Here is a 20374-nt window from a genome sequence, read left to right as displayed (position 1 = left end):
TCAGAGACAAGCCTTTGGATGGTTTGAACAAACAAAAATTAGACAAGGAACCAGAGAACACATTTAGGAATGAAACAGACATAGGTACAGGTGAGTTTTTTGTGTTGCTGTTTTGTTTTGTTTTAGTGATAAAGGAAGGTTATGATTACATTTCAAAAGTTAAATTTGAAAAATTAGATGAATTGGACACTTTTTAAGAAATAATAAATTGCAAATGTTTCTACCTCTGTGATTCACGGCACACGTTTAAAATGAGATGGAATTCTGGCTGAGAGGAATGATGAGATAGGTAGATTTTATTTTCTGTTAGACACTGAACTCTATCCCCCACAAAAAGTTATATTGAAGTTCAAACTCACAGAACCTCAGAAATGATCTTATTTGGAAATAGGGTTTTTGCAGGTCTAGTCAAGCTAAGATGAGGTCATTAGGATGGGCCCAACCCAGTGTGACTGGTGTCCTTATGTTACCGACCAGGGTTCTTGGCCTCCTTGATCAATAGAAATTGATCAGAGGCCAGATAATAAATTCAGGCGAGAATTTGTTGCAGCTCCTTCTGCAGTGCTGGGAGAGAGAACAAACAACAGATTCCCTTGCGCCCTGAGGGGGCGAGAAGCAATCCTTAAATGGGGTGAGGGTAGGGGTGTGTTCAGGGGGTCAGACTGGAGGGGTGACTTAGGTGGTTTGTCCACCCCTTAGGTAGTGGCATGTGCAGGGGGCATGCTCAGTACTCTGCCTTGTTCCCAACACCCAGTTTTGTTCCTGACACCCAGTTTTGCTCCAGGCTCTTCAAAAGTGGCAGTTGGGCTTTTCAGTCTCTTTGGATCTTTTGTCCAGAATCTGCCCCAACTGTGCATGCACACAGTTATTTTTAGCCCCATGTAATTTATTTGTATTTTGTCACATGAGAGGTGTGTCCAGGTGCAATCATTGCAGTGAAAGGTTCCAGGTCCCAGCCTGTCTCACTTATATAAACTGAGACATTTGGGCACAGATGTGGACATGGACAGAGGGAAAGTGGTGTAAAGAAAAGGTAGGAAAGCTGAGGATTCAAGAAGCGAAGATAGTGTTTTGCCTATGTTCTCCTCTAGGAGTTTTATAGTTTCTGGTCTTACATTGAGATCTTTAACCCATTTTGAGTTTATTTTTGTGTATGGTGTTAGAAAGTGGTCTAGTTTCATTCTTTTACAAGTGGTTGACCAGTTTTCCCAGCACCACTTGTTAAAGAGATTGTCTTTAATCCATTGTATATTCTTGCCTCCTTTGTCAAAGATAAGGTGTTCATATGTGCGTGGATTTATCTCTGGGCTTTCTATTTTGTTCCATTGATCTATATTTCTGTCTTTGTGCCAGTACCATACTGTCTTGATAACTGTGGCTTTGTAATAGAGCCTGAAGTCAGGTAGGTTGATTCCTCCAGTTCCATTCTTCTTTCTCAAGATAGCTTTGGCTATTCGAGGTTTTTTGTATTTCCATGCAAATTGTGAAATGATTTGTTCTAGCTCTGTGAAGAATACCATTGGTAGCTTGATAGGGATTGCATTGAATCTATAAATTGCTTTGGGTAGTATACTCATTTTCACTATATTGATTCTTCCAATCCATGAACATGGTATATTTCTCCATCTATTAGTGTCCTCTTTGATTTCTTTCACCAGTGTTTTATAGTTTTCTATATATAGGTCTTTAGTTTCTTTAGGTAGATATATCCCTAAGTATTTTATTCTTTCCGTTGCAATGGTGAACGGAATTGTTTCCTTAATTTCTTTCTGTTTTCTCATTATTAGTGTATAGGAATGCAAGGGATTTCTGTGTGTTGATTTTATATCCTGCAACTTTATTATAATCATTGATTAGTTCTAGTAATTTTCTGGTGGAGTCTTTAGGGTTTTCTATGTAGAGGATCATGTCATCTGCAAATAGTGAGAGTTTTACTTCTTCTTTTCCAATTTGGATTCCTTTTATTTCTTTTTCTGCTCTGATTGCTGTGGCCAAAACTTCTAAAACTATGTTGAATAGTAATGGTGAAAGTGGGCACCCTTGTCTTGTTCCTGACTTTAGAGGAAATGCTTTCAATTTTTCACCATTGAGGATAATGTTTGCTGTGGGTTTGTCATATATAGCTTTTAAGAACATAGGCAAAACACTCTCCGACATACATCACAGCAGGATCCTCTATGACCCACCTCCCAGAATATTGGAAATAAAAGCAAAAATAAACAAATGGGACCTAATTAAACTTAAAAGCTTCTGCACAACAAAGGAAACTATTAGCAAGCTGAAAAGGCAGCCTTCAGAATGGGAGAAAATAATAGCAAATGAAGCAACTGACAAACAACTCATCTCAAAAATATACAAGCAACTCCTACAGCTCAACTCCAGAAAAATAAATGACCCAATCAAAAAATGGGCCAAAGAACTAAATAGACATTTCTCCAAAGAAGACATACAGATGGCTAACAAATGCATGAAAAGATGCTCCACAGCACTCATTATCAGAGAAATGCAAATCAAAACCACTATGAGGTACCATTTCACGCCAGTCAGAATGGCTGTGATCCAAAAGTCAACAAGCAATAAATGCCAGAGAGAGTGTGGAGAAAAGGGAACCCTCTTACACTGTTGGTGGGAATGCAAACTAGTACAGCCACTATGGAGAACAGTGTGGAGATTCCTTAAAAAGCTGGAAATAGAACTGCCTTATGATCCAGCAATCCCACTGCTGGGCATACACACTGAGGAAACCAGAATTGAAAGAGACACATGTACCCCAATGTTCATTGCAGCACTGTTTATAATAGCCAGGACATGGAAGCAACCTAGATGCCCATCAGCAGATGAATGGATAAGAAAGCTGTGGTACATATACACAATGGAGTATTACTCAGCCATTAAAAAGAATACATTTGAATCAGTTCTAATGAGATGGATGAAACTGGAACCTATTATACAGAGTGAAGTAATCCAGAAAGAAAAACACCAATACAGTATACTAACGCATATATATGGAATTTAGAAAGATGGTAACAATAACCCTGTGTACGAGACAGCAAAAGAGACACTGATGTATAGATCAGTCTTATGGACTCTGTAGGAGAGGGAGAGGGTGGGGAGATTTGGGAGAATGGCATTGAAACATGTGTAATATCATGTATGAAACGAGTCACCAGTCCAGGTTCGATGCATGATACTGGATGCTTGGGGCTGGTGCACTGGGACGACCCAGAGGGATGGTATGGGGAGGGAGAAGGGAGGAGGGTTCAGGATGGGGAACACAGGTATACCTGTGGCAGATTCATTTCGATATTTGGCAAAACTAATACAATATTGTAAAGTTTAAAAATAAAATTAAAAAAAAAAAAGAAGTGAAGAGAGAGGTATGAACAGATTCTCTCTCATATCCCTTTCAAGGATCAGTCCTGCCCACATCTTCATTTTGGACTTCTAGCCTCCAAAACTGTGAGACCAATAAACATATTGTTTAAGCCACCCAGTTTACTGTTCTTTGTTACTGTAGGTTCAGGAAGTGAATGCATGCACCGACTCTGAAAACTGTTCTGCTGTGTTTTGAAACACCTGTGGACATGGGAATTTAGCCACCATCCACACCACACTGCAAGGCTAAAATCTTCTCTTTGAGAGAGAGGAAAACAGTTTCAAACCCTCTCATCCCTGGGAAAGTTAGATATGCTGCCATAACTCCCCAGAAAGAAAAAAGAGACCCTGTAAGTAGGAAACATACACAGTATCCAGAGCTGTGGTTGGAGGAAACCAGAGACAGAGGCTTGCCCAACTGAAAACCAACATGAATGTACTTAGCGCCACGGGGCTGAACAGTGAAACATGGTGAAATAAAAACATTTTTCATTTTACCACAATAAAAAACATTAAAAACAGAAATCAGAAAATATTTTTCTATAGAAATACAAAATATCCAAATAAAAGAAAGCAGATAGACAACTAACATAAAAAGGAAGTTTTCAGACTATTAGAAAAACTTTTTTTTTTTTCCTTGAAGAGGGACATACTTTTTAAAGAGGGGAAAAGCCACCAGCAATCTTTATTAAAATAGTTAACCATGGAAACAGATACCTTTCTCAAAGCCACTTATGTTTATTTCACTAGATTATTCTCATAGACATATACTGAAAGCAGATATTCACAAACATCTACTTACAGATACTTAGTAAATTCTTACTGAAAGGATAGCGCCTCAGGGTCCAACCAGCAAAGCACACAGCATCAGCTACAGGCTCGAGACTCTCTACTGCTACGTGGTGGCCACATACGCATATTGCAGAAGCAAAATAAGAATATCTCAGGGGCTTACACAAAAATACTGTGACTCAGTAACAGAGTGACAAGAGTCATCCACTAGAAATAGATCATTCAGGAAAATAAGGATACTTAGTGAGAAATCCACTGGGAAGAAGAAAAAGTGCACTTTTTAAAGAAAGGTCCAATCATGAAAATACAGCTTCTGAAAAAGTAGAAGAAAAGAAATTCCATCTCATTGGTGCAGTGAGTTGCCAGATTTCTGAATCAGCACAATAGCCACAAAATAATCCAGAATCTCATGGATGCCTTCATATTTTACTCACCACGTCAGAATGTAGTTGTTTTCAACCTTCCATTTATTAAAAGTCCATGTTGTTGCTGTTGTTCAGTTGCTAAGGTATGTCTGACACTTTGTGACTCAATGGAAGCAACGCAACAGGCTTCCTGGTCCTTCACTATCTCCTGGAGATAGCGGAGACGTCCATGAAATGAGGTCTAATCTAGGAACTGTATGCAAAGGGTGCCTTTGTATTTCAGTGCACCCAGGACTGAGCGAAATTATTAACAGCACTCTATGGGGTAGAGCTGATGGAGGTGATGGAATTCTAGCTGAGCTCTTTCAAATCCAAAAAGATGATGCAGTGAAAGTGCTGCACTCAATATGCCAGCAAATTTGGAAAACTCAGCAGTGGCCACAGGACTGGAAAAGGTCAGTTTTAATTCCAATCCCAAATAAAGGCAATGCCAAAGAATGTTCAAACTACCATACAATTGCGCTCATCTCACATACTAGCAAAGTAATGCTCAAAATTCTCCAAGCCAGGCTTCAACAGTATGTGAACCAAGAACTTCCAGATGTTCAAGCTGGATTAGAAAAGGCAGAGGAATCAGAGATCAAATTGCCAACATCCATTGGATCATAGAAAAAAAGCAACCGAGTTCCAGAAAACATCTGCTTTATTGACTACACCAAAGCCTTTGACTGTGTGGGTCACAATAAACTGTGGAAAATTCTTCAAGAGATGGGAATACCAGACCACCTTACTTGACTCCTGAGGAATCTGCATGCAGGTCAAGAAGCAACAGTTAGAACCGGACATGGAACAACAGACTGGTTCCAATTTGGGAAAGGAGTACATCAAGGCTGTATATTGTCACCCTGTTTATTCAACTTCCATGCAGAGTGCATCATGCGAAATTCTGGGCTGGATGAAGCACAAGCTGGAATTAAGATTGCTGGGAGAAATATCAATAACCTCAGATATGCAGATGACATCACCCTTATGGCAGAAAGTGAAGAGGAACTGAAGAGCCTCTTGATGAAAGTGAAAGAGGAAAGTGAAAAAGTTGGCTTAAAACTCAACATTCAAAAAACTAAGATCATGGCATTCACTCCCTTCACTTCACAGCAAATAGATGGAGAAACAGTGGAAACAGTGACAGACTTTATTTCCTTGGGTTCCAAAATCACTGCAGATGGTAACTGCAGCCATGAAATTAAAAGACGCTTTTGCTTCTTGGAAGAAAAGCTATGATCAACCTAGACAGCATATAAAAAGCAGAGACATTATTGCTGAGAAAGGTCCATGTATCCATAATTTATCCATTAGGCATGTATGGATGTGAGAGTTGGACCATGAAGAAAGCTGAGCGCTGAAGAATTGATGCTTTTGAACTGTGGTGTTGGAGAAGACTCTTGAGAACCACTTGGACTTCAAGATCAAACCAGTCAATCCTAAAGGAAATCAGTCCTGAATATTCACTGGAAGGACCGATGCTGAAGCTGAAACTCCAATACGTTGGTCACTGATGCAAAGAACCGACTCATTGGAAAAGATCCTGATGCTGGAAAAGACTGAAGGCAGGAAGAGAAGGGGACAGCAGAAGCTGAGGTGGTTGGATGGCAGAACTGACTCGATGGACGTGAGTTTGAGCAGACTCTGGGAATTGGTGATGGACAGGGAAGCCTGGCGTGCTGCAGTCCATTGGGTCACAAAGATTCGAACGTGACTGAGCAACTGATCTGATGAACTGAACTGTGGGGTAGAGCTGGTCTTCACATTCTCTCTCAGGTTGAAGTCAGCTCTTCCTATTTTTTTTTTTAAAGATCAGCTGTTCTTAGTTGATTGGAATGGAACGAGATACAGTGAAATACAAGGTTAACCATCATCAGAGACCTCACACCCATTCTTAACCTACCACTAGAAGGAGAGCCATCACTTGATTGCCTCATAGGCCAAGCAGAAATGAATAGAAGCAGAGTTCCCAGTCTTAGAAACAACACAGGCTGGGTAGTACTACAGTGCTCTGACCAGAAAAAAAGTAACCCATGGAAAAGGATACTTCCTAGAAACCCACAGAATTTGGACAAGGTTGTAAGTCAGGGAAAACCATCAGAATTATTCTTGCTTCATCACAGCATCTCTGATTTACCAAATTCTCTCCCACCAAGTACACCACATTCATGAAAGAAAATGGTTTGGGCATGAAAGTGAGGCTTTATTTATGCATGAGTCAGACAGTTGTGTGTAACATCCTCTTTGATAAATAATATACTTTAAAAAAAAATACCTTTCTAGTCAAGAGAGATCAAAAGCTTTCCAGAAATTGAAGTTAAAACCCAGAATTGTTTATTAAATCTGAGAAAATTAGAACTCAAGAGACAGGAAAATAGAACACTGAGTACAAATTCATACAGTGGCAACATGCTGCTAAAATGAATTCTATTAAGAGGTGAATATATAATTTGGACATAAAGATGTAAAGTAATTTTTGAGTGTTGTCTTTCAGTTGCTAAGTTGTGTCTGACTTTTTTGTGATCCCATGCCCTCTAGGCCCCTCTGTCTATGGGATTTCCCAGGCAAGAATACTGGAAAGGGTTGTCATTTCCTTCTCCAGGGGATCTTCCCAAGCCAGGGATCGAACCCACATCTCCTGCATTGGCAGGTGGATTTTTTTTTTTCTTTTAACTGCTGAGGCAACCAGGGGAAGCCCAATTTTAACTACACATATAATATATGACTGTATTTCTAAGAATTGAATTTTAGAATATTATAAGTAAAACTAAGATCACTCCCCCAAAGCACTGATACCCTCTAAAATAGCCACTATTTTCTCAGTGTTTTCAGTTTGGAATATATCCTCTCAAATCTTAAAAAAATGTATATACACACAGACATACACATATTCATATATGTACATGTGTGTATATACAGACACACTCGAAGTAAATAGTTTATGTATTTATGTGTGTTTATGCATGAGGTCAATAAACAACACATTTTCCATGTTAATACCTTCACCAAACAGTTCCATAAAATTTTAACCTTTGTGGCTATTTTTCTCATCCCATCACTGTACTAATGTTTCCTACTCGGTCAGAGGTCTCTAAATTGACTTGAAAGGAATACAGATCTTCTGAGTAGGGATGAAAAGAGAATTTTTTAAGAGGGTATGTTTGTGTTTGTGTGTGTGGGTTTTACTACTTTAGCATCAAATGGGAAAACCTTAAGAGAAGCAAAGCAAGCCCAGAATTTATGTACAACAATGGGTAAGAGAGAATAGAAGGAAAGAGAAATGACAGTTAGGGCTTCCCTAGAAGACTTTCCCAATGCTGCTGTCAAGGAACAACATTGGGTTGATGCTTCAAGGGTCTGACACAAAAGTCACTTCAATGTCTGGGAATAGCAAGTGACATCCAGTAGTGGCAACTTAAACGTCTAAAAATGTCTATACCTTTAACGTCAGGATTACATGAGGGCCCGGTGTGGACCATGGCAAGTGAGGACGTGTGCCCTGTGGAGAAGGCAGCTGTTACCCAGCTGCAGCCAATTACCACCATGGCGGAATGCAAGCTGGTGGTCAGACCTTCCCATTTTTTAAGTGAAGCAGGAAAAAAAGAACACTGGTATTTTAATATAAAAATCTCTTTATTTTTTAAAATGTTGACAATTTAAAACTCAAAGTTTCAAAACAACAACTCCACCCAGACTGACACTTGGCTGGTCACACTGGAGGCTGACTTTGCAAACAGGACAGCAGTTTGCAACTCTCCTCCAACTCCAAATGTCTTTCTCTGCTGGCACAACCAATACTTTGATGAAATCTTTGACAAGTCAACATAGAACAGTTCTTTAGAAGGCACTGGGTCTTCTCACAGGTAAATATATTCCTGGCAATTGGAGCGCTTGTCTTTCTTCCCTTTCCATTTTGAATGAGTTTCTCAAAAGGGATAGATAGGACAAAACCATCCTCTGAAACACCCCTTTCTGCATGTCTTAGGTATTTTTGGTTGTATCAGAAGAATTTCAGATTGTATCACCTTGGAAATACATTGGCCACTGCATTTCATGTCCTCTGAGTGAAAGAAGATCCCCGGATTTACCCAAGAGATGGGACACAGAGCCCTGGTCACAGGAAAGAAGAGTACTTATGAGGGGACCTCGTGACAGCCAGACAAGTGCTCATGATGAGACATTACTGAGGAAACAGGAAAGGAAGGTAAGAGAGGGGCCTCTGTCTTCTCTGCTCTGCTTTGCAAGGAGAGCAACAGAAGAGTCATGGTTTAAGACATGGAGCATTTAACCACAGACCATTCTCACTGAACTCCATCGAGAGGTTTAAAACTGAACACAGCAACCAGAGACTACAAATTCAAAACAATCATTCCCCTGTAAGAGTGAAGTTTGTTTCTTAACTATTGTGGTTGAGGAACAGAACCTTGAGAGAGTTGAATGATTTTTAAGAACTGACTGTCAAGGTGAAAATATTAATGACATATGCCCTGTATAATAACAGTCATTGGCTGCCAACCAAACAAACGTGTTCTTTTTCAAATTCAAGATGTGCTGGGCCCCTGATGCATGATGTTTTATGAAGAGACTCGTCCTACCTTGAAGATGAAATCAGCCATCAGACGTCCTGGAATCTTAAAGGTTTGCCTCTCTGAGCCCTTCTGAAATTCCACTGTTGTGTTTTCTACAACAAAAACTCCAGGGCTCTTAAAGCTGTTCTCTCCTTTGCTTCCTTGAAGTGTTTTTGATTCAATAACTACAATTTAAAAATAAAGTTTTAATGAAAGTATCTTAAAAAAATTTCATTTCAAAAGATATTTTAGTACATGTAATTGCATCTGATATCAACACAACGTCAATACATCCACTCAGTTTACAAACACTGATTCGAATTGGTGACACAAATATATAAGCGTTTAGTGTGTGCGTGCTAAGTTGCTTCAGTCATGTCCGACTCTGTGCGGCTCTGTGGACTGTGGCCCACCAGGCTCCTCTGTCCATGGGATTCTCCAGGCAAGAATACTGAAGTGAGTTGCCATGCCCTCCTCCAGGGGATCTTTTTAGCTGTCTATAAAAAGGAGCAAACAAGATTGCTAGGTCCAGTAAGGTCTACTTAACTCTTTGGAGTTATAAGAGCAAGAAGAAAACTTCTCTCTATATTTTTTCATGATGTAGTTATTACTTAAAGGTATGTTACTAATTTTCTCACCCCTTCAGATCATAGGCCTAGACTTTACTAAACTACAATAAAATTTGAATTTGTTTTAAGATTATTTTTTTATTTTGAACTACTTATAGATTCACAGGAAGTTGCAAAAGTAGTGAAGAGGTCCTGTATACCATTCATTCGGTTTTACTCAATGGAATGATTACATCTTATCCAATGATAATACAATATAAAAACTAGGAAATAGACATCAGTACAACGTGTGCCTATAGTCCTGTGCTATTTTGTCACACATCACCACAACCAAACACAGAACTACGACATCACTACGAAGATCTCTCTCATGTGTCACCTCTGTAGTCACAGTGGCTTTTTTTCTTTCTTTTTTTTTGCCGATTTCTCTCTGCCACTGGAGCAGCTGCAGGAATTCAAGCGCCCTGGACAGACTGTGTAACAGGCATTAGGAGACATCCCTAATTATCCCTGACAGGCAGGCTGGGAGCTTTTCTGGGAAAATTCAAAGACTGGACAAGGGCCCCTTGATCTGTAGGAGTCATTACTCTCAGGCACAAAAAACCCCAACCACTTTGGCCCTAATCTCTGTGACCGCAGTAGATTTTTGGAAAGTGTGAGATTAAATTCATTTCCTAGTTCCAATGAAGATATAAAACTGAATGCTATAAAGCGAGTTGTCAGTAAAAATGAGATGGGAAACTAGAAATGTAAGAGGGCCCTACACTGGATGAATTAGACCTTGAAACTAAAGGAGAAAAAAATTATGAGCATTCAGGTAATATCAAAACATGAAATGAAATTGGGCAAAATCCACTGCTGCAAAGAAGAAGACATAAAAAACACCAAGTTTCTAGACAGAGATTGAGCCTGAAGTGACTTGATTAAATTTAAATAGTGTCCAATGGATTCAGCGGCTGTGTTGGGGCAGTGATTGTTTTACCACTGAGCTGACCTTCTGCATCACAGCTTGCTGCATCTGGCTGCTTGCTCCATCTGGCTGCAGAGTTATGGCAGCGGTGGCGAGGGGTGGGGGAATCAGAATCTGGAAAGGCGATCTAGGGGGAAGGGAAGACCAACATGACATCTATCTTCTGAACCATTTCTGTTCATTTGGCTTTCCTTGTTTTTAATGTTTATTTTAGCATATTCAAAAGCAGAGACATTACTTTGCCAACAAAGGTTCATCTAGTCAAGGCTATGGTTTTTCCTGTGGTCATGTATGGATGTGAGAGTTGGACTGTGAAGAAGGTTGAGCGCCGAAGAATTGATGCTTTTGAACTGTGGTGTTGGAAAAGACTCTTGAGAGTCCCTTGGACTGCAAGGAGATCCAGCCAGTCCATTCTGAAGGAGATAAGCCCTGGGATTTCTTTGGAAGGAATGGTGCTAAAGCTGAAACTCCAGTACTTTGGCCACCTCATGCGAAGAGTTGACTCATTGGAAAAGACTCTGATGCTGGGAGGGATTAGGGGCAAGAGGAGAAGGGGACGACAGAGGATGAGATGGCTGGATGGCATCACTGACTCGATGGACGTGAGTCTGAGTGAACTCCGGGAGTTGGTGATGGACAGTGAGGCCTGGCCTGCTGCGATTCATGGGGTTGCAAAGAGTCGGACAGAACTGAACGACTGATCTGATCTGATCTGATCTGAATGTTTATTTAATTATCTACTTGGGCTTCCCACATGGTGCTAGTGGTAAAGAACACGCCTGCCAACACAGGAGATAAAAGAGACTTGGGTTTGACCTGATCCTTGGGTTGGGAAGATCCCCTAGAGGAGAGCACAGTAACCCACTCCAGTATTCTTGTCTGGAGAATCCAATGGACAGAAGAGCATAGGGTTACAGAGTTGGACATGACTGAAGTGACTTAGCACACATGCATGCAAGTATCTACTGCATTTTCTGCCTCCTTTAATTATTTTTTTCATGACATTTTGTGGTTCTTTTGTTTTCATTTATTTTTAGGCCATGCCATACAGCATATGGGACTTTAGTTCCCCAACCAGGGACTGAACCCATGGTCCCTGCATTGGTAATGCTGAGTCTTAACCACCAGACCACCAGGGAAGTCCCTAATGTTTTGGTTTTTGATTCTGAGTCCATTCTATTAACTTCAATGGTGTCCAAGATCTTTAGTGATGAAGATGTGAGAATACAAGGTGCATACCCAGTTTTCAAGTGCATATGAATTACCCAAACTACTCTCCTCCACTTCTCATAAAATATCTTTATTCCAATTATTTCAAAAGGTTTCCCACTGTCTGGGTCACAAACCCTGGCTGCATACACAGGAGGTCAAAAGCAGATGCCCCAACCTCAACTGCATGACTTGATTCAGAAATGGGTGGTCCATAAAGGGAAGTGCTCTGATGAAGCCACCTTTTGATGGCTTGTGGATCCCAACACTGCTGACACTTCAGATTAACAAGGCCACTGTGATGAATTCACAGTGAAGCAGAGGCCAGTGCTGTTCTTTAGGAGTCGCCATTTTTATTGAGATAAACTTGCTTCTCCTTAGTGCCTATGCCTCTTAAAAGTAATTGGCAGAAAAGGGGTTTTTGAAAATCAACAATTTAGACAATGTGTTGATTTATGGATATGTTTTTTAAGTTGTTATTATTTATTTATTTATTTAAATTGGCAGATAATGACAATATTGTGATGATTTTTGCCATACATCAACATGAATCGGCCATAGGTAAATATGTGTCCCCGCATCCTGAATCACCCCCCACCTCCTCCCCACCCCATCCCTCCAGGCTGTCCCAGAGTGCCCTGGGTGCGCTGCTTCATGTATCAAACCCACAGTTGTCATCCATCCTACATATAGTACTGTACAGGTTTCAGTGCTATTTTTTCAAATTAAGGTCCAACACCCAGTGTATGTGCTGCAGGCTTACATTGTGATGTGCAATCCACAGATCATGAGAACTGCACTCACAGCCTTTCAATCCTCAGAGCTCTCAAGGACCTTCTATTCCTACAGTAGGACAGCTAGTGCTGGGTAAAGACCCCAGGAAACGTATAAATGCTCCCACACTGCGAAAGGCAGAGGATGACAGCCTCTTTTCTTGCTGCCACAGCTGCCTTCTTTCTCCTCTTCAGGCTTAAATGACTGAGGTTGCAAAGAAGAGTCAAGGAAGAGATGTCAAATAGATGAAAGAGAAATATCCTATGATATTGCTTACATGGAATCTTAAAGAAAAATACAAACAAGCTTTGGCATTAGTTAGCTGGCTTAACAAAGAAATATATTGGAAATCCCTTTATCCTCTGCTGCTTAATCTGAAGAATGAAGTTAGTGTTGTTGCAAGAATAAATAAAATCGCATACCAGGAAGAAAAAAAAAAAAAGAGGATCAGAAACCAAGACGCTCTTTTATCCCCAAATCTTCACAACTCAAGTCTACAATAGTACCTTTACATATTTTGATCCATATTAGTTATTTTTTAAAAGAAATGACTAGAAAGATGATGAATGCTCCTAACTGCTTCTAGCTGAAAGGATTGCCCTGAGAAGTATCAGTCTAGGCTTCTTTCAAAAGAGACAGGGTCATGCTAATTATCCCAAGAGGTCTCAAATTCTAAGAAGGCCACAAAGTATTGTTAGGTAAGCATGTAATGAGCATTTAGCATGGCTGCCTTGGTTATAAATACATCAAACTTATCCTTCGAGTTGTATTTTATAGTGTATGCACACTTTGCTCAGCATCCATTTCCTTTGATGAGTCATTATGCTCATGCTTATATTTATATGTCTCTATACAGTGAGTCCCCTAAATATAAACCTTCAAGTGGCAAACTTTCAGAGATCAGAATGTGTGTTCGCATGTCCAATCACTAAGTTAGTTCACATGTCTGGTGTACATTGTCACATGTCTGCATCCTCTACAAGTGATCGTGCTGTGTGCAAGTACAGTAGTACAGCATCTTTATTTCAAGCCCAGGATGTCCAGAAGCAAGCATAAAATAGCAGTGATGTAGCTGGTACAGTAGTCAATTGTGTTAATTGGGTACCTAGGGTAACTTTGTTGGACTTACAAACAAATTGGACTTACAAAACACTCTTTGGATGGAACTGGTTTGTATGTAAGGACTTTACTGTATATGGTCATCAGACAGCATTTAGAGGGCCAAAACAAACAAACAAAAAAAAACAATTCTTACAATCAATAATGGAGGTTTTCCATTTATGGCATCTTGCCTTCTCCAATTTATTGCCAGTCAACATATTTCATGTTGAAGTTTTGCTTCAATAAAATCTCTTTTGCAGGAACCCTCTTATTATTTCCATTTTTGAAATTTTAGGGAAATCTGGAGCTGTGTGCTTGATATAATACTGAGGCCAAGCTTGCAAAAGGACTGGAAATTCAAGCTCTAATCGCCTCGAGGCAATATGCAATACGGGTATTCTGTAATTAAATTCCCCAGCAAAGAGACTAACATTATGTTACTGAGTGTCCTCAGGTTTTAATGATGTAGCCTTTTGGAGTGTAGGACTTAATACGGATCTTAAAAAGAATGATTTATTACTGCAAAGTCAGCTTAATTTCAGGACTATATCTTTGGAATAAAATTAAGAAAACACTTGTGCAAATCAAGAAAATAAAGCCACATCTATATTAAGATGTTAAGAAATGCTAACTAATTCTTTTGTAAATGAAGCCAGTTCATTCTCTTCACTGGCAGAGATAGGTAACTTTCAGAGACACTTCTGAGCCAGTTTTGAGAATGTTTAGAAGGAGAAATACTCCAAGCAAGAGATCTTACCACCTTTGGAGAAATGGGAATATTTTTGAGCTCTGTTCTTGGGACAGTGCCAGTCTTTAGTACTAAAGTTATATTTAATATGTCAGAACAGGTATGTATGTAAATGAGTATTTTACCTCAAAGTATTCATCTTTACTAAACCTGTTTGCTGCTGCTGCTGCTAAGTCGCTTCAGTCGTGTCCGACTCTGTGCGACCCCATGGACGGCAGCCCACCAGGTTCCACCGTCCCTGGGATTCTCCAGGCAAGAACACTGGAGTGGGTTGCCATTTCCCTCTCCAATGCATGAAAGTGAAAAGTTAAAGTGAAGTCGCTCAGTCGTGTCAGACTCTTAGTGACCCCATGGACTGCAGCCCACCAAGCTCCTCCATCCATGGGATTTTCCAGGAAAGAGTACTGGAGTGGGGTGTCATTGCCTGTTTACTGCCTACTTATTCTGCTTTTTGAGCTTATTAAGCTCTCTTTAGAGCTGAATTTTAAAGAACTGTCTTTAGTATCATGAGAAAATCAGGCCCAGTCATTGCATATTTTTATTTTCTAAAATATCCTTTTGATATGCTGTAAAATTCACATGCCATAAAATTCACTCATTTAAAATATAGTTTTGTGGTTTCAGTATACTCACAGAATTGTGCAACCATCACCACAATCTAGGTTTAGAACATTTTTGTCACCACTCCTCCAAAGAAACCCCATATCCATTAACAGTCAGTCCTCAGACCTGCAGCCAACCCAACTCAGCCTCGCCCTATGCAAGTGCAACCAACTTTATGTCTCCTTAGATTTGCTTACACTGGACACTTTATATAAAGACAATCAAATATTAATAACATGTGGCCTTTTTGTGACTGATTTCTTTCACTTAGCACAATGTTTTCAAAGATCGTATCTATTGTAGCAAGCTTCTCAGGTGGTGCTAGTCATAAAGAACCTGCCTGCCAATGCAGGAGATATAAGAGACTTGGGTTCCATTTTTAAGCAGGGAAGATCCCCTGGAGTAGGAAACGGTAGCCCACTCCAGTATTCTTGCCTGGAGAATCGCATGCACAGAGGAGCCTGGCGGGCTACAGTCCACAGGGTCAAAAAGAATCAGACATGACTGAGCACAGAGACATCTATTGTAGCACATGTCAGGGACTTCATTCTTTGTTGTATTCAAATAATATTCCACATATGCCACATTTTATTTACCCATTCATCTGTTAATGGACATTTGAGCTGTTTCCACATCTTAGCTATTATGAATTATACTGCTATGAATATTCAGTACTCCATAGTTTTGAACCAAAATGTTACTTTACAACGTGATCATTCAAATCATTCACAGAATTTGGATCTAAATGATTTTCACCTGTTTTCAAACATCAAGTTGGCATTTACAAGGATGAAGATTTATTCTCATCGAGTTGTGGGCTGGGACTCCCCTGGTGGCCCAGAGGCTAAGACTCTGTGCTCCCAATTCAGGGGCCCAGGTTCCATCCCTGGTCAGGGAACTAGATCCCACAGGCCAAAACTAAAGATCCTACATGCCACAACTAGGACCTGGCACAGCCAAATAAATAAATTTTAAAAAAGAAATAGCTCTTGTGGGCTTTAAGCCATTTTAAGAAGAAGCCTTAAAAAATCTTTTGATGCATCATTCTAGAGAACGCCTTGAGTGAATTGACTGCTATATGGTTGTAAACATTTTAATATTTTAAATAGATCAGTCACACTCTTTTAGTCATAATTCATACAATAAAGTAGTGTTAAAAAAAAAAAGACTTTCCAATAATGGCTCACTCTCACTGTCCTAAATATATTCTCTTCCTTCCCTAATTTAGGCCATAATGTACTATGGAATTTCTTTTCTTTTCTTTTTTTTTAAGATTTTTAGTCTATATCGTTGGTGACAAACACATTTTGATATAAACATTCCTCAAAGGACATTGCTGGTTAGAATATCAGTACTGAATCTAAAGTATACAAACACATAAACACACATGCACATACACACTTGAAAGCTACAGAAAATGTACGACACTTGTGGCCCTGAGAAATTCTTACAACTTGAAAATCTAAGATGGTGGCTCAGGAGAAACAAAAAGGCAAAATATGCACATTTTTAATCCAGTGGACCTTGATTTGTGTTGCTTTAAAATAGTTATATTTATAACTCCTTAGTATTTTATACTTTCTACAGAAAGATAGAGTTGAACACAGTGAGCTTCTTCAAGGCTAGGGACCCAGTCTGGGCAGAGACTCAACTTCCCCAGAAAAAGACTAAGAAAGCCCATCGCATGGCCACAGGAAACCCTGGGAGAGAAATATACAAACTTCTTTAGTCTCAGTTTCTTTGGGTCCTAAGAGACCAGAAAGGGCTTCCCTCATAGCTCAGTTGGTAAATCATCTGCCTGCAATGCAAGAGACCCGGGTTTGATTCCTGGGTGGGAAGATCCCCTGGAGAAGGAAATGGCAACCCACTCCAGTATTCCTGCCTGGAGAATCCAATGGACAGAGGAGCCTGGCAGGCTACAGTCCATGGGGTCACAAGAGTCAGACACAGCTTAGCAACTAAAGGACCACTGAGAGACCAGAAAAGCTAAGACAGAGGAGATACCATGTAACTTTGACTAAAGAAACATACAATCCCAACCCTTTGTTGTTTCAAACTCTTAGGATTCTGGGAAACCAGTGTTTACTTTCAGTGCCCCCTAGATCTAGGCTGTGATGTGCTATCAACAGAGTTTGTACTTGTCAGCTGTATTCACTGATGCAGCTTTGTTGTTTAAATTTTGTTTTGCTATCTTTTATCCCAAACTGTTGAGATCTCCAGAAGACTCTTGAATCTAAGTTTACTCTCCACATAAAAAAATAGTTCATTTCACATATAACTTGATTTCCTCTCCTGTGAGGGGATTAATGCCAAACTGGTATACTTCCCACTAGGACATGAGAACTAAAAAAATCAGGATCATATATCATTCCCTAGAGATATAGACTATTTCAGTGGGTCTGCTCAGTTTTGTCTGACTCTTGTGCAACCCCATGGACTGTAGCCCACCAGGCTCCTCTGTCCACGGGATTTCTCTGGCAAAAATATTGGAATGGATTGTCATTCCCTTCTCCAGGGGATATTCCTGACCCAGGGATCAAACCCACGTCTCCTGAGGCTCCTGCATTGGCAGGCGGATTCTTTACCACTGATCCAACTGGGAAGACCTAGACTATTTCAAAGTGATAAGCAAAACCATTAAGATGCTGACCTACTCATTAATACAAAGAAGAGTGTATACACACGTACACACACACATACATTTTCTTTAGTAAATAAGCTTTCAGAAAAGAAGAAAAATGTTAAGATTACATCTTGCTTACAGAGATGTGCAGGTGCTTTCACTGTAATTCTCACACTTCAACTTCCCAAAGGAACAGCAATTATATTTTCTTCCCCTATGAAAGAACACAAGACAAATGTAATAAAACTTCTGCACTAAAGCCCCATTGAAATAAGCCACTCAATCAAAACTAAGGGCATGTATAAAGTGTTCTTAATTGTATTTCATTTCCATCTTCAGTCAGGAAGCCTTCAAAAAACGGTCATTGTGTCAAGGCATATTAATATACTCACATAATTTCATTTAAATACTGGGTTGGCCAAAACATTCATTTTTCTCTGTAAGATGGCTCTAATAGTCCTTAGTTGTCTTTAATTTCATTAGGAACACTTTTGTTAGACTGTATTAAGACAGCTGTCATATCAGTGTGCATTAAAAAAAAATAACCAAAATTGGTGAATTTTTGTGTAGCCATGTTAATAATAAAAAATGGAAGAAAAAAGGCAACATTTTCAGCATATCATGCTTTATATATTTTATTATTTCAAGAAAGGTAAAAATGCAACTGAGAAGCAAAACAAGATTTGTGCAGTGTATGGAGAAGGTGCTGTGATTAATTGAATGTGTCAAAAGTGGTTTGTGAAGTTTTGTGCTCAAATTTCTAGCTGGACAATGTTCGTGATCCAGTAGATCAGTTAGTTGATAGCAATCAAATCGAGATATTGAGAACAATCTACATTATACCATACAGAGATAACCAACATACTCCAATATCCAAACCAGCTTAGTTATGTTAATCATTTTGATGTTTGGGTTCCACATAAGTTAAGCAAAAAGAATCTTCTTGTCTCTGCATGTGATTCTCTTCTTAAATGTAACAAAAATCCCATTTTAAAAAACAAATTGTGACAGGTGATATAAAGGGGATGCTGTACAATAATGTGGAACAGAAGAGATCATGCGGCAAGGGAAGAGAACCCATTAACAACACCAAAGACCAGTCTTCAGCCAAAGAAGGCGATATTGGGTGATATGGTGGAATGGGAAGGGAGTCCTCTATAATAAGCTTCTTTCAGAAAACCAAATGATTAATTCCAACAAGGCTCCCAATTAGACCAACTGAAGACAACACTCGATGAAAAGTGTCCTGAATTAGTCAACAGAAAACACACAATCTTCCATCAGGATAATGCAAGATTGCATGTTTGATGACTAAGGCAAAAACTGTTATATCTTGGCTGGGAAGTTCTGACTCATCTGCCATATTCACCAGACACTGCTGCTTCAGATGTCCTTTCAATTTGGTCTTTACAATGTTTGCTTCAGGGAAAATTTTTTAATTCCTTGGAAGACTGTAAAAAGCACCTAGAACAGTTCTCTGCTCAAAAAGATTAAAAGTTTTGAGAATATGGGATTATGAAGTTGCCTGGAAAATGGAAGAAGGTAATGGAACAAAATGGTAAATACATTATTAAATAAACTTCCTGGTGAAAATGAGAAATGTGTCTTTTACTTTAAAAATACTGAAGAAATTCTTTGGCCAAACTATTTTTTTTAATATTAAAGAAAAATTTAAATAAATGCACTGATCAACTTGAGTGAGTCTACAAACGAGGGTCCTAAGGTCATACTCATTCATTTGAGGCTGCTTGTGCCCTACAAAGGCAGAGGTGAGTAACTGTAACAAAGACAATACAGATCACAAGACATCTCTGGCCCCTGTCGATTTCTTTTTCATGCTGTTACACATTCTGAAATAAATTTTCATGACCACATAATAATCCAGGGGTATCTGAAATTCTATCCCCCTGTCTATTTGATCAAGTCTATGACTAAATTATATTAGTACATCATCAACAATATGAATTACTTCAAGCAGATGTTGTGTTTTGTTTGTTTGTTTAACTTACAGAGAATTTTTTATAGTCTCTGGGTGAAGTTGTTGAATCAAAGGATGTCACTATGTTTATTGATTTGTTTATAAGTTTTATTAAATAAAAATACTTATTTACTATTAAAATTCAAAAAGCATTCCAGACAAAATAAAGCTATTTCCAATCCAACTGCCCAGAGATCATCACTTCTAGCACTGTGATAAATATCCTTTCCTGATTTTATATTTGTTTGTTTTTGAAACACATACATGTAAAAAAAAAATGAACACTATTTAAATGTTCACTATTTTGGGGGGAGTTAGATAAACAGTGATACATCCAGGCTAAGGATCTTTCCAATCCAGGGATTCAGCCTGTGTCTCTTGCATCTCCTGCACTGACAGGTGAGTTTTTACCACTAGCATCACCTAGGAAGCCCTGAAGGAATACTCTACAACTGATAATAGTAACAATAGGAGGCCACAGTACTTGACAGGAAAAGACTGCTAACATATATACTGATTGATGAAAAAAGCAAGTTAATATATGTTTTCACCCAGCGTTAGATAAGTACAATCCTTTGTTTTACTGGTAGCTGGATCACTTGTGAATGTATCCTCAAGCAGCATATTGCTTACTTTTGCTTGTTTGGGACCTTGGTT

General features: G+C 39.2%; 1 protein-coding gene across 12 annotated transcripts in view; it reads right to left on the bottom strand.

Moving 5' to 3' along the window:
- The window catches only part of LOC139180203 (ADAMTS-like protein 3), a 75800-nt gene that overhangs the window by 37401 nt on the left and 18025 nt on the right, over window positions 1–20374 (bottom strand). For all 12 annotated transcript variants that reach the window (XR_011564516.1, XR_011564517.1, XR_011564518.1 and 9 more), the window contains 2 exons: window positions 17879–17953; window positions 9170–9327 (listed from right to left, as the gene is read on the bottom strand). Coding sequence is in view for 4 of the 12 variants with exons in the window: in XM_070781688.1 (XP_070637789.1) it covers window positions 9170–9190 (21 nt within the window). In the remaining 8 variants the exon portion in view is untranslated. The remainder of the gene's footprint in view (window positions 1–9169; window positions 9328–17878; window positions 17954–20374) is intronic.

This window comes from Bos indicus, chromosome 27 (assembly GCF_029378745.1).
Source record: "Bos indicus isolate NIAB-ARS_2022 breed Sahiwal x Tharparkar chromosome 27, NIAB-ARS_B.indTharparkar_mat_pri_1.0, whole genome shotgun sequence".
Classification (NCBI taxonomy): domain Eukaryota; kingdom Metazoa; phylum Chordata; class Mammalia; order Artiodactyla; family Bovidae; genus Bos; species Bos indicus.
The sequence above is the reverse complement of the archived record's forward strand: the minus strand, read 5'-3'. Positions and strand labels throughout refer to the sequence as shown.